Raw genomic sequence first — 15,439 nt, 5'->3', positions numbered from 1 at the left:
CCTCATTCTCCTTTGGGTCCATTGGAACCAATGGCGCATTTTCGGTGCAAAGGCTGCGCGCTAATACAGCTGGCGGTAATTGCGCCGAAAACAGGGCGCTAAATGGGATTTTTACCATCAGGAAAAAGCTGGAGATGACACAGACCGTTTAGCGCTCAACTCGCGATCAGACCAGCCCTTAAATGCAGCAGTATTACTGTTACTGCCACATTTAAGGGCTACCGCCCAACTCGTGATCAGGCCCAATGTGTCATATAATGTAATATTCAACACCAACAAGACTCATCTGGTACGTACCTGATGCCATGGAGATCTGTATTGGCTTGGTGTAATGCTCCAGGAACTGTTCTGGGGTGAGCCATGCTTTGGAAGCACACAAATGCATAATGATTGCCTCTCGGATCAAAAGCTGGGGTGCAACATCATGGAGATTTTCCCCTGGACCTTTGCTGCCAATCTATGAAAAAATGAAATGTTACCTTCACGGCGATAAAGGTACTCTTAGTTTGTTGCTAGAAGGTTATGCAAAACCTCCTGTCCAAAAGAAGCATCCTGTCGAGAAGAAACATAAAGGGAATAGTGCCTGTAAAACACATGGGGATTTGTCCACGCAGTCGCCCTGCAAGTCTCTACAATGTACATTTGCCATTTGAAAACTAGAGGTACTGCCTTGGATCTGGTGGAATGCAGATGTAAAATTTCAGGAAAAGAAAAACCATGAAAAGTCTTAGTTACTTACCTGTAACTGTATTTCTCTAGCATTGGTATCTTTCATAGATTCACATGCTTGAATATTCCCCGTCGTCAGACCGGAAATCCTCGGTGATTGAAATAATTATTAAACATGTTTACGTGCATACATTATTTCCATAGAAATATGACTGTAGATTGCCCATTATGATCTATGAGCCAATCATCGTGTAGTTCCTCCACCTCACTTTGGTCCTATATGGCCCCAACCAATGAGGTGGCAGGGCTAAAGCTCCGCCCCAGGCAGCCATCTTCAGACTTTGAACAGTAGAGACTACAGTATGATGGATGTTGAGCGTAGGAGCAGCCTCAAGGGGAGGCGGGTGGGCACATGTGAATCTATGAAAGATAGCAATGCTGGAGAAAACAGTTACAGTTAAGTAACTAAGACTTCTTCACCATTGGATCTTTCATAGATTCAGATGCTTGAATAGAATACCATGCAGTTACAAACATGCCCACATCATGTATACATCAATACGCAGAAAGAAAAAATGTCTGCAAACCTTTGCCATACAGCAACACCAAGGTTACATACCCAGGGAAAGGCGGGAGGAAGGCTGATCCTACCTTATGCAAAGGGATGAAGGAGCACTGCCTGGCCAACTGCAGATTCTTTGTTGGTATCTTCTTTCAGGCAGTAGTGCTTGGTGAACGTATGCAGAGTGCTCCAGGTAGCGGCTCTGCAAATGTCCTTCAAAGCTACCCATGTGTGAAAAGCCACTGAAACTGCTCTCCCTCTGGTGGAGTGCGCCGAAGGAGGTCTGATGAGGGGGTCGCCTTTGGTTTGATGACAGTGGGTGATACATAGAGAGACTCAACGTGCCAGGCTTTGTTTTGAAATATGCTGTCCTTTAGTGCGTCCAGAGAAAGCAATGAACAATCTGTTGGAGGAGCGAAACTCCTTAGTTCTTTGTAGGTAAATGTTTAGGACTCTCACCACATCTAAAGAGCATAGAGATCTTTCTGCCTCAGATGTGTGATTCTGGAAGAAAGTAGGGAGGACAATGCGCTCTGTGAGAGGCATCTCCGACAAAACTTTAGGAAGGAATTTCAGATGTGTTCGAATGATTCGGTCTTTGTGGAACAAAGTGAAAGGAGGTTCTGATGATAAAGCTTATAACTCACTGATCCTCCTGGCAGATGTGATGGCTATCAAGAATGCGGTTTTCCACAATAAGGATTTCATGTCACATCTATGAATAGGCTTGTAAGGTGGTTCCATTAGAGCTGTCAGTACTGTGTTTAGGCTCCAGGATGGCACCTATGTAGGCGTAGGTGGGAAAGTACGCATCAGCCCTTTTAGGAAGATTGTTTATCAGGGCTTGTTGTATATGCTGCTATGGCTGATAGATGAACCTTGATAGAGGATATAGATAATCCTGCATTGGCCAAGTGCAGTTAGTATGGTAGCACTTGCTCGACCGATGCTGTGAGAGGGTTCACCACGGCGGCTGTTTCGCACCACTTAGATAAACAAGTCAATTTTCGGGTATAGGTCATTCGGGTTGCAGGAGCTCTAGATGCCTTGATAATCGCCCAGCAATCTACAGGTAAGTGCAGATTCATTAATTTTTGCTGCTCGGGAACCAGGCCTTGAGAGATAGGCTTGCTGGGTTGTGGTGGAGGACCTTGCGGTTCTGCTGCGTCAAAAGCTCCTGATGAGCTTTGAGGTGAATCGGGGGCCAAGGGGAGAGGTGTTGTAGAGTTGAGTGCCAGATCTGCCGGGCCCGATCCAGAGATATCGGGATCATTGAACAATTCTGTTCTTTCAGTCTGCCTAGCACTCTGGATATGAGAGGGATGGGGGAAAGGCAAAAAGGAATTTCCCTGTCCAATCCACCGAGAACACATCTCCTACTGACCAATGTTCTGGGTACCTGAAGGCAAATTTGTGGCATTTCTTGTTGGCTTTGGTGGCAAATAGGTCGACCTGTGGATGACCCCATTTGGAAAATATTCGTTGGACTTCTTTCTCGTCCAGTTCCCACTCGTGAGAAGTCGTGAACTCTCTGCTTAGTGTGTCCGCTAAGACGTTGTCCAATCCGGGGAGATGTTCCACTTTGATTTGTACTCTGTGGCGCAGTGCCCATGCCCATAGGAGATGAGCTTTTTGTGACAGGATTTCTGACTTGGTACCTCCTTGTTTGTTTGTGTAATGCATGGAGGTCATGTTGTCTGTCTGGATGGTAACCACCTGGCCGGCTAATACCGGAAGGAAGGCTTTCAGTGCCCATCGTATTGCCCTGAGTTCTAAGACATTGATGTGCAGATGAGATTCTTGAGCGGACCAAGTACCCTTGGTTTGAAGGTCCTCTAGATGGGCCCCCCAGCTGGACAGAGATGCATCTGTCCTGACGAGAAGGGTAGATGTTGGTGCCTGAAAGGGCATTCCCTGTGACAGGTTCTGAGGCGAGTTGCACCATCGAAGTGCTTTGAGTAATGTCTACTGTAATTGGACTGTATCCTCCCACGATCCATGTGCTTGTTTCCATTGGTGGTCCAGGGCCTCCTGGATCGGTCTCATGTGAAGCCTGCAATTTGGTATGAGGAATATACACAAGGACATCATACCCAGGAGAGATTTGTAAGAGTGTACCGTGGTTGCCGTTATGTTTAGGAACCATGAGGTCAAATGTAGAAAAGCTGTTATTCTGTCCACAGAGAGTCTTACCCTGGGGATGCAGATGTCGACGTCCGCATCCAGGAAGAGAACTGTTTTGCTGGGCACTAGGCAGGATTTTGTTTCGTTGATGGAGAAACCTAACCCTTTTAAGAGTTTTATTGTTCTCGAGACTGCCAAGCGTGCGAGTTTGTATGAGCCTGCCCTTATCAGCCAGTCGTCCAAATATGGGAAGACTTCTGTTCCTATCCTTCTGAGTCTTGCAGCCACCGGTGCACGGCATTTGGTAAAAACCTCTTGGAGCTGATTTTAGGCCAAACGGGAGAACATGGAATTGGAAGTCTAACTCCCCTAATGCAAACCTGAGGAACTGCCTGTGGCCCGGAAGAATGGGGATGTGGAAGTAGGCGTCTTCCAAATCTAGAGTGGTCAGGAAGTCGTGTTGGTTTAGCCAAGGTAAGACACTTTGCAGGGATATAATCTTGAATTTGATGTGCTTGATGAACTTGTTGAGCACTCTTAGATCCAGAATAGGTCTCCATTGACGGTTTTTCTTCTTGATCAGGAAGAAACGGGAGTAAAAATCTCTTCCCTGCTGTTGGTCTTGGACTGGTTTGATGGCTGCTTTTAGGAGCAGTTTTCGAATCTCGGACAAGACATGTCTTAAAAGATGTACCTTGTGATGTGTGGGAGCAAGGGAAGGAGGTTGATCTAGAAATTCTATAGTGTGACCCTTTCGGATCACCTGTAACACCCACTTGTCCGATGTTATTGACTGCCAACGATGGAGAAATTGGCTTACTCTTCCCCCACAGGGATGTGACGTTGAGGGAAAAGGTAAGATTTGTCAATTTTGCTTACCGTGGGACTTGCACTGGGTAGAACCACATCTCCCCCTCTGGGAATACCTGTTAGAGGATTGGCGGTCTGTTGTCCTGGTAAGTGTTTCCCTGCTTTTTCTGGCCATAGGAAGGATGATTAAAACCTCTGAATTTGGAGGATGAGCCTCGAAAGGAATGAAAGGATCTGCAGTCTTTGTCCTTATCTTTAAGGGAACTGATGGCTCGAGCCGTGTGCATGTCCGTCTTAATCCCTTTGCGGTGGTCATCGATATTTTTTGTCAAATAAATCTTGCCCATCAAAGGGAATGTCTACAATTTGAGCTTGGACTTCCGGTCTGAAATTTGTAGCCTTCATCCAGGCCTGTCTCCTCAGTACCGTTCCGTGAGCCATTTGTCTGAAACCTGATTCCGCCACACCCACTGCTGCGTCAATCATATGATCTGAGGTAGCTTCCCCGTCTGCTATGATTGATCTGGCTTCTTCCTGAAGATCTGTTGGTAAATGTCTGGCTAGTTTAGACATACACAACCATAGTTTGCGGTCAGAACGCGCTGTCATGGCTAGTGCTTCGCCCGCTCTGATGGTGAGAGAGGCTGACGAAGATACCTTCCTGCCCATGGCTTCTAACTTACGTCCCTCCTTGTCAGGAGGTGCTGATAAGGGCGATGCAGGATTGGCCAACTTTTTCCTTGCTGCCACCGTGATGACAGAATTTGGTTTGGTGTGTCCCCTTAGACAAAGCGGCACTGTGTCCAGAGCTTTGTATTTCTTTTCTGGTCTTGAAACCAGAGCGGGGCTAGATAAAGGTGTAGCCAATATCTTTGACCCTGATTCCCATATGGTATCAAGAAGAGGAATGGTTGTGTCAGTCCTTCTGCGTTTATCCCTGTGCTCATAAAACACAGACTTTTTCTCTTCAGCTGTGACTTGAAGCTTGAACAAGTCTGCAGCTTTCCCAATAATGTTGTGGAAAGATGCCAAATCGTCTGGTGGTGAAGAATCTCCTGGAGAGTCTTTTTTTATAGGTTTTTTTCAACTATGTAATCATCCCATTCACTCTGAGTGTCAGGTTAATGAGTGATCTCCCCTTCTTCAGGGTCAGAGAATTCTCGGAAAGGATCCTCTTGCCAGCCTCGAACCAGTGATCTTGGCCTGGGTGATAATCTTGGAGATGGGACCCTTGTAGGTGAAGCACTGAGTGTTCTGCTCCTGGATCTGCGAGGAGGCTCAGGTGAATGTGTCCTTTTATGTGGTCTGCTCCTGGAAGGAGACTGTCTAGGAGTGGTATGTCGAGGTGAAATGCTCTGAGGCGGTGTTACCTCTTTAGGTATGGATGCCTTATTCTTTTCCGCTTGACGTCTGTTGAAATCTTCGATGATTCTTTGCATCGATTCTATGATGACTGGATCGTAAGGATCGACAGGTTCCTCCACAGTTGGTTACCAGGGAGGACTATGTTCCTTGGGGGTGAGGCAAGGTTGCCCACCAACAAATTCTGTGTCTAAAAACACCTCCTGCAGAATGATGTCCGGGAGTTCTGTCATGTCTCCCAACGGATAAAGTTGTGCTCCTATCGGTTCATCCAATAAAGGGAGTACTGTCCTTTCATTGGATGGTGTAACAGTGGTGTCTGCGGTGTCTGTTTTAGGGTTTCATTTCTCCGTGGGAGTTGATTTTGTCATCGACGTCGCCGAAATGGGCTTCGTTGATGGTGGTTTCGTGGACGATGACAACTTCGTCAACGGTGGCTTTGTGGACGACGATGACCTCATCGACGGTGTCTTTGTGGATGACGGTTGATTGTGTTTATGCATTGACAGACTCTTTGTGGACGAGAGAATCGTGGATGAATGGTGGGACTCCTTGATCGACAAGTGCTTCCTGGAAGCTGATTTAGATGACGAGGATTTGGTCGTCGTTGACGAGGTTTGAAGTGTCGTCGTCGTGGAAGCTATGGGTTTCGTCGACGGCTTGGCCATCGATGGACCTCTATTACCATGACCGCTCGTAGACGGTTTGTCCGTTGACGATTGCCCCCCCTGAGTTTTTTGAAAAACGCCTCCTTACCTCTGGAGGTGGTGTTTTCTTCAGGATGCCGTTTTTTGTGATCCCCAGATTTCAAATTAGGTATATCCGCCTTCTTTTTTACTTTTGTGAGAAGGTGAAACACTCCTTTCCACTGAAGAGACCCTTCTGTAGAGGAGGTCCCAGATATGGCCTGCACCCCTGCCCCCATTGCGAATTGCCAGTAAAATACTCGCCATGGTATGTGACGTATGAGGAGCAACTGAACCAACAGAGAGCCGCATTGGGCCTCTGCCCTGTGTACATTAGAAGATCAGTACCTGTTGAAATGCCAATAAGCAGACTGCCCTGGGCAGCACGGTACCCAATCAGACAACCATATCAGCCGCTAATATGAAATGATGAGTATTTACAGACTGTCCATGAGCAGAAACAAAGAGCCCTAATGGAAGGCAAGCGATGATGAGAAGAGGGCCTGGACAGACTAACGCATGAGAAAAAGCAACACGCGAACACGTGTATCCACGAAAACAGGTGCAAGAGACACGAAGGACAACACAATGTTAAATCGTAAGAAACGTCATAGCGAAAGAACCAACATGAAAGAATCGAACCTGGTAAACGTGTGTAAATAGGCTTGAAACACAAGATGCTAAGAAATCTATACTGCTTGCAATGCTTAGTAGAAGATAGAGCGGCAAGCGCCAACCATATATCTACCTCAATAAGGCACAATGTACACGTGCGACTCCATTTTGTAAAAGCAGAAGTACTCACAGGCGGCCAAGGCCCAACTGGTCGGATTTCATATCCAAGCCCAAGCCAGGGGAAAGAGCGGAATCGAAACTCAACAAAGGACAGCTCAGGCCTGGGAAATCGAGGTCAACCTAAGAGAGGGAGGCGTGCTTCAGCTAAGGAGAATCGAAACTTCAGAGCATACCAGCCTGCCCTGTGAAGGTCAATAATAGGAGGACCGGGCAGGCGATGGAGCTACATGGAGAATTAAATACACAAAAAGCTGGAAACTGAAGCAGATTCACGGTGAACCAACACGTGACCAAGCAGGCGCGAAGATGTACCACCGTCTGATATCACCCAGATCCAAGGGGTGCCATAACTTTTCCTGATAAGAGACTACAGTTTTGAGGCCTTCCTTAGCCAACTAATTGACACATCGCCCTAAAACCACTGATTGATGGAAGGGAGGCAGGGTGAATCTTGGGACAATAGGCACCTGGGTGTCCATCCTGCATGCTGCTAATTAAAGTGGAGATTTATGGTTAGGTGTGTAACTTGCCCAATCACAAAGGACCATGTAATCTATGGTCCTATAGACACTGTAACCAATAAGGCGTCGTACTTATAGTGACGTCCATCACGTGTGATGTAGAGGGATGTGCGCAGACGCCCACCAGATAAGAGTTAACCAATCCGCATGCTCTATTGTCATAAACAGCTATAACACCTATACTTAAGTTACCTTTCCCAACCAATTACATTGCGTGATGATTTTTGGTAGAATTAGACGTCAATGATGACGAGTTTAGCCTATAAAAATGGCTGTTGGACTAAAGTTCGGGGAAGTCGGAGCGAGACAGGTGTTTGCAATGCTGCTGATTTCCATATGCTGATGTATGTATCATTAAACGGACTTACCTTTGCTAATTTACTGAGTCCTGATTTTTGAGATGTGCTGGAGTATGTGAATCCTGCACCCTGTCCTCAAATGGTGCAGGTATCCAGTATTACAAGTTCTCGGGGGTTGAGTACTGACCAATGGGCCCGTCAGTAATTTCCTCTCCTCGTGAATACTTGGTAGCGTGAGGATGGTTTCGGCCATCGATTATTGATAATCGATTAATATAGTTATAAAACACCCTTAGACCGACGGCACAAAGTAACTCTGGGCCTTCGGTTATATCACAAGTCCTTTCGCCATTGCGGCTGAGTAGGCCGAGAAGCTCTCCATGGACAATAATAGAGTAAAGAATTTCAAAAAAATCTGCAGTGGGTCTGAAGGAACCCGCCTTTCCAAGCATAACCCTTCTCATTCCCACGGGCAGCGGATCGGACGAAAACGTTAAAAGCGGGAAGAGGAAGGGGCGGTGATCCTGAAGTTCCAGAGAGGAAAAGAGGCAATCAGTGAGTGAAACAACGAAACTCGTTACCTTGGCAAATAGCTAGAGGTAGAGTAGACGGTATATATTTAAAGGGTTAATGGCTCGCGTATAAAAAGAAAAATATATATAAAGAGGAATACCAGGGGGGCACCTGAGCTAAAACGAAAAAGAATACCAGAGAGGGCACCTGAGCTAAAACGTAAGAGAATACCAGGGGGGCACCTGAGCTAAAACGTAAAAGAATACCAGGGGGGACACGCGAGAGAAAAACGAGATTTCGCCTTGTTCCTGTGCTTTAAAGAGTGGTCAGAAGGAACATGACCCCAGAGCCCACAGAGGGGAGACAATTTAGGCTACGATTACGTTTAAAGACGGAATTAACGGGGTTCGTTCAAATCCCAAGGTGGGGTTTTAATTAGAAGGCAGGTACATGTATGACCAGCTGGTGTCTGTCTAGTCTGTCAAGTGTCCGTCATATGTGTCTTTCTGCATGTTAAATGTACAACAATTGTATTGGTGATTGAGTGAAATGCATTTTGGCCTTACGCGATTCTGTAACGAAGAGGGAATCGCCAGTGAATTGATGGTTTCTTTTGAGTTAATTGATGGTATAAATTTTGCCGGGAAGAAGTGGATTGGAGCTTGCGGTTTTGCTGCTCGCTCACACTAGTGGGAAGATTAAAAGATTGTGTAAATATTGTTGGTGTCGAAGTTAAAAAATGGAAGAGGTTACCCCACTTGCGCACTTGTGCAAGCAACTGCCCAAGCATGCAATAAAATTGAAGAAATATAGCCAGGAGTGGGTTAAGGGTACTGCCAATAAGATGTTTATGCCTTGGCCCCAGAATGGGTACTTGTCTAAGGATGTTTTACAGCACATGACAACCTTCCTACATGCCACATATACTGGCAAGAAGCTTGAGAAACGCCTTGCTGTTCTCGAACTTTGGAAGATGTTTGAGCAAACGATGGAAGAAGAACCACCTGCAGACTGGATATTAAATGTATGTACGGAGGGGGGTGAGACGCCTACCGTGCCACCAGCCCCACCAGAGCCAGTCAGTGAGGGAAGCAAATCAGAGGGTGTATACCCGTTACGAGAACTCAAAGCAGCCACAGGGTACAGTAACCCCGCATATGACTCACCTACATGTGGTAGTGACGAAACTAAAGAACAGGAGCAGGAAATTAATTCGGCCTCCACAGTCCCGAGGGACAAGGAGAGGCGCAGCGATAGTAGTAAGAATCAGGCACAGGCTAGTGCACCTCTCGATAAAGAGAGAGATGGGAAGAAGCGGAAAGGAAGTGATGACACAGCATTCGCTAAAGACGAATGGATGGGAGGACAGATACTATTGAAGCTAGACGGAAAGGGAAGTGATGATGTGCGGACGAGAGGAAGGCACGATGAAGAGAAAAGAAAGGAGAAAGAAGCAAAGGACAAAAGGACGAGAAAGAAGGATAGATTAAGGCGAGAACAACTATATCGCGAAGAGCAAGGAATACCGCTCAGTAGCCCACAGTATGCAGCCTATGAAAAATAAAGGCTGAACATGTTAAAGTTGGAGGAAGAAAGGAGAGTGCACGAAAGGAAGGTGAATAAGCGGGAAGACGAGGAGAGTAGAAGGGCAAAGGAACGTAGAAATGAATGAATGAGAGAAGAGAGAAGTAGATAAGGCTAGAGAAGAAGCGAAAAAGCAAAAGGAGATAGATGAGGAATTGGAACGAAAGATCGTGAGTATTTGGAGCGGGTAGTCGTTAAACCCAATCATACAGTAGAATGGGAAGACATAGAAGAATTCTTTCCTGCAAGTGATGCGATAACAGGTACAAGCAGGATACATATTGACAATGACTTCGATACCAGAAGCATCAGGGAAACGATTGACGAAATATATGATGAGATGGGACTAGAAGTAGCCTACCAAGGGGGAAGGGAAGATGAGCGCATAGAGAGCACTCGGCTATATGACACTGAGGATGTTACTCGAAGTAGTGGGAGTAGGGGACTGTCCCTAGATAGATTAGAAATTAGACAGAACGAAGATGATGCAAGAAATTGTGTAAACTGAGAATTTTCAGAGTCTGACTCCGGTGGGGATATGGAGGACAAAGCACAGGAGGAAGGGAGGCAATGTGAAAAGCCACTCCCTCGAGGCCAAGGGGTACGATGGTCCGACGCCAGTGAATCTGAACCTAGGACATCGAAGCCTACCAAGGCACATGGCAAACGTGAGGGAACACACCGCGATCAATGGGGGGAGGCAGCATCCACCTATACAGGCAGATTAAGGGCATTGCCGGGTAGACGGCAAGGTGGTAATACTGCCCCGCCAGTAGACGGGAGGAGTGGGGGAAAAGAAAAGAAAGATTGTGCCTTTCAATTCCCGCTTCTAGAAAAAGGGGGAGTGAGGCCACAATACATTCCATGGCCACACATGGACCGAGAAAACTTAAAAAATAAGCTTCCAATGCTGACATCGGGGGCTGGGAAATGGATACACGAGTTAGAAAAGATGACCGGGGGAGTCACCTTAGCTATAGGGGACATCAAGGGCCTCCTGATCGCCATACTTGGTGAAAGGGCTGACGATGTGTGGAAACGGGCTGGGTATCCAGGGGTAACGATAACTAACACTACCCATGACGGAGCACCGTTTAATAATTATAGAGCAGCAGTGTGGAAAGCGCTGTGAATGCTGTACCCAGACAAATCGGACATGGGAGCTATGATGACTCGGAAAATGAAAGAGTCAGAGGATCCGCTGATTATATACAAAATTCTCAAGGCGCGTGGGTGCTCGAAATGCTTGAGTCTTGGTCAAAGTCTATCCCTGTCTTCTACCACATACTGTGTCAAGAGTTGCCTGAACCGGTGAAAAAACAGCTCAAGAAATTGGTAGGGATCGAAGCCAATCCGTGGGCCGAAATTCAGTTGACAATTGCACACTACTGCAGATTGTTACAAGAAAAGAACCGAAAAAAGGAAGCAACCCGTAAGGGGGAAGAAGCGAAGCTGGTACAAAAGAAGCTCTCGAAGTATACTCTCGAGGGAGCCATGTTGACTAGCCCAGCACGCAGCAAGTAAATATCCAAGCGAATACGGGATATTACCCAAGGGGTAGAGGATTTAGAGGAAGAGGGTGACAAGGTGGCCACGGAGGTTTCCATGGTAATCAGGGAGGTTTCAAAATAACCAAGGCGGATTTCAGAATGGACAGATGAGCGGTCAAGCCATGCCGGATGGGCAGATGGTCCGACCACCGCCAGTATGCTGGCTGTGCAGAATGACAGGACATGTGGCGCGCATGTGCAGAAACCAAGGCATGTGGCAAAATGACCAAGGAATGGGAGCAGGTATGGTGAATCAGCCTGCCGCCCCGCAACAAGGCAGTGCGCAGGGCCACATAGTGCAGCAGCAGGCAGCAAGCTTGCAGCAAGGTGCACAACAAGAGTTTCAACCCTCAAACATGGGGAACTTGCAACAGGGGCAGCCCCAACAGGCACCGCCGCTGGTGCCACAAGGAATGAACAATGGAGGAGGAACCAACCCCGGGAATGGGGTTATTCCACAAACTTACAGTGGGCCGAACCTATACATAAAATAGGACAGCTCACGGGAAACTCTGATGTGCTCTATCCTATCGGTGACACCACACCCCAATAGGGAACCCTGGGTAAAGAATATTCCTTCTTAGTTGACACGATTGCAATGCATTTGTGCATACGAGAAGGCAAGTTTTCCTTGTCTGGCGAGGCTATAGATACTCAGAGTTTCACTGGAGCTCATAGCAGAGTTCCCTTTACAGACACACTCCCAGTCTCAGTGGGAGAGCGTGAAATGAATGTGCCCTTATTGTACTCACGTCAGTCCCCAGTAAACATCATGGGTCGAGATTTGATGACAAAGTTGAATATGACAATCTCGTTTATTGAGGATGGTATAGTGTTCTCCACACCAGGAATGCACTATTCTAATGTGTGTGAAATGATCAGAGCATACGCTGGACGTGCAGCCATGAGAGCTATACCGCTGGAGCCAGAAGTTTTCGCATATGGCGTACGAGTGCTTATGGCGGGATTGCCAGGCCTCGCAGACAAACCTATGAGAACCCCTGATGAATTTCTATTTAGACCAAGAATACCCATGCATGAGGAAGAGGGACAAATATTTCCCTTGGAAATACAATCTGCCGCAGTAAAGGGGAAGGTGGTCCTGGTAGAAGGATATGATGATGAAGGAAGGCAATGGTGCGCTATTATCGCCATTGAAGAAGGTTATCGAGTGACTGACGTCACGGGTGATGATCTGTTCGAATAACACCCTGACTTAGAAGAGACAAGAGTGGAAGTAAGTCTCATATTCTGGGTCAAAATGATCAAACGAGAAGTGCCACAGAGGATGATGCTGGCGATGGTACGTCCAGAATACTTTGAGGAGGACATGGCCCAGGTGCCTGTCGCAGTATGGACAACAGGGCCTTATGATGTAGGACTCCTGAAGGGGGGGGGGAGAAGTGAAAATCAAACTAAAGCCACGAGCGATCCTACCAAGAGCGCGACAATATCCCATGTCCAGAGAAGCGGATGAGGGGATCGCAAAGACAATTTCCGCCATGATGGAACAGGGCATCCTAGTGACGTCAGAATCATCCTGTAACACAGTGATCTATCCCGTCGAGAAATCGAAGGGCGGGTCTTGGCGTTTAATCCAGGATTTAAGGGCATTAAACGACATTGTCGAAGCAGAGTTCCCTCTAGTCCCTAACCTGTCTACAATTTTGTGTAACATACCCACTGAGGCAAAATATTTCACATGATCGATTTGAAAAATGCATTTTTCTCAATTCCGTTGCACCGTGACTCACAAGACTTGACATCGTTTACGTTTAGGCAAATGCGCCTGGAAAGCATGAGGCTGCCACAGGGGTATTGTGAGTCCCCATCCATTTTTAACAGAGTTCTGCAAATGGACCTAAGCAATATTGCGGTAGACAGTGTTGTTTTGCAGTTTGTAGATGACATTCTGATCTGCAGCACCACTGAGGAGCAATGCAGGAGTGACTCTGTCCAGCTACTAACGATACTAGCTGAGAAGGGGTACAAAGTTGATAAAGAAAAGTTACAATACTGTCAGCAGGAAATGCTGTACATAGGGCAACTAATCTCTCATGAAGGGAAAAAGATAACCCCAGAAAGGGCTGAAGCCATCATGAACACGACCAAGCCACCCACGATCAAGCAAATGCAAAGCGTTTTAGGCCTGTGCAATTATGTCCGAGCTTGGGTCTTTGACTACAGCTCGTACACCAAGCCCTTGCTTCAGGCCCTGAAGAAGGCCCAAGCGACAAAGGAAGAAATCGAGTGGACTGAGGCAATGGAAAAGGGTTTTTCAGAACTCAAGGGAGCAATTTGTAAGGCCCCAGTTCTCGGGATCCCTAATTATGCAGAAGAATTCTATCTGTTCTCACATACCGATGGCAATTTTATGACGGCAGTACTTGCTCAATGAACATCGCTGGGGTGCAAACCTCTAGCGTATTACAACAGGAGGTTGGACCCGGTTATGAGGGGCCACTTCCCATGCAAACAAAATCTGTCCGCCGCCGCCACATTTGCCATCGAGAAGGCGTCTTCCATTGTGATGGGGTGCTCCATGACATTGTATGTCGAGCACTCACTGTTCGCCATATTGGAGAAGCCAAAAGGCACATTAACATCACAGAGAGCATCCGCCTATGAGATGATCATCTCTAATCCATCGATCAAAATAGTTCAATGTAAAACGGTGAACCCTGCAACGTTCATAATAGAACCAGTAACCGAGGGTGAACCAGTCCATGACTGTGCAAACTATGAAGAATTCTACGATGAAATCCCAAGGGTAAAGGAAAAGGCCCTGCCAAGTGGGGAGGCCGTCTTCATTGACGGGTCTTCTAGAATTGACCAAGAAGACGGACAAAGGTGTACAGGCATAGCCGTGGTGAAACCAGGCGAATGGAGGGTTTCAGGTACTCGTGAATACCCTCTCACCACTCTGCCCAAGCTGCAGAACTGGTGGCACTGATACTCGCCATCGAAAATCATGCGGATCAGGAAGTGACGGTGTACAGTGATTCCGCCTATGTGACTTCCACCGTGCACGCAGGCTTAGCATGATGGAATAGGAGGGGTTACCTCCGAGCAGACGGCACGCCAGTGCAACATGCAGCCTTACTGGATAGGCTGATAAAAGCACTGCAGCTCCCAGTGTGCATAGCGGTCGTGAAATGTGCCGCTCACACCAAGGGGACACGGAAGCCAAGCGCATGGCATCCAAGAATGAAACAATCATGGACGTGGGGGTGGCACGTACCCATGAACGAATGATGGTAGCGCGAGCCACACCAGAAGCCTATAGCAATATGGGGCAGACTCAGTTAATGGAGCTCCAAGGGGAGGCACCCCAGGAGGAGAAAAATGTATGGAAGCGTTGAAGGTGTTCCTTAAACCCCTCTGACGGATTGTGGAGGCAAGACAGCACTGGTAAACCAGTAATGCCTGTCACCCTTCTAAAGGTAGCATTAGAACAGCTCCACTACCCCTTACACATGTCAAAAGAAAATCTTGCTGCAACGCTCGCATAAGACTGGTTCACGTCGAATTTAGCAGAGCATGTTGCATTTTTTATGGTCAACTGCATAATTTGTCAGCAATTCACCTCTGGGCACACATTAAAAGTAGTCAGATGAATCATTCCCAGACCTAATGGACCATTCCAGCACCTACATATCGATTATGTTGATATGATTCAGGTGTGTAATGGATACAGGTATTTACTTGTGGTGGTGTGTCCTTTCTCAAGATGGATAGAAGCAGGTCCCTGTACATACCCCGATGCAGCCTGTGCCAGAAAATTTCTGGTGAGGGAAGTGTTCCCTAGGTAGGGGGTGTGCGAGGTAATGAGATCAGATAATGGGCCCCATTTTGTACACACTTGTTTGAGCAGATTAGCTTGTTGCTTGGTATAAAGCACAAGTTCTCGTCGGCGTATCACCCAGAGGGAAATGGGATATGTGAGCGGCTCAATGGCCTGTTA

The 15,439-nt window shown here is 47.1% G+C and overlaps 1 protein-coding gene across 1 annotated transcript in view; it reads right to left on the bottom strand.

Annotated features, from left to right (window-relative positions):
- TEX47 (testis expressed 47) overlaps window positions 1–15,439 on the bottom strand; it is a 937,506-nt gene that overhangs the window by 108,358 nt on the left and 813,709 nt on the right. The window contains exon 6 of the mRNA XM_069647358.1: window positions 298–457. Coding sequence (XP_069503459.1) covers window positions 298–457 — 160 coding nt within the window. The remainder of the gene's footprint in view (window positions 1–297; window positions 458–15,439) is intronic.

This window comes from Ambystoma mexicanum, chromosome 2q (assembly GCF_040938575.1).
Source record: "Ambystoma mexicanum isolate Mex_15411 chromosome 2q, UKY_AmexF1_1, whole genome shotgun sequence".
NCBI lineage: Eukaryota > Metazoa > Chordata > Amphibia > Caudata > Ambystomatidae > Ambystoma > Ambystoma mexicanum.
The sequence above is the reverse complement of the archived record's forward strand: the minus strand, read 5'-3'. Positions and strand labels throughout refer to the sequence as shown.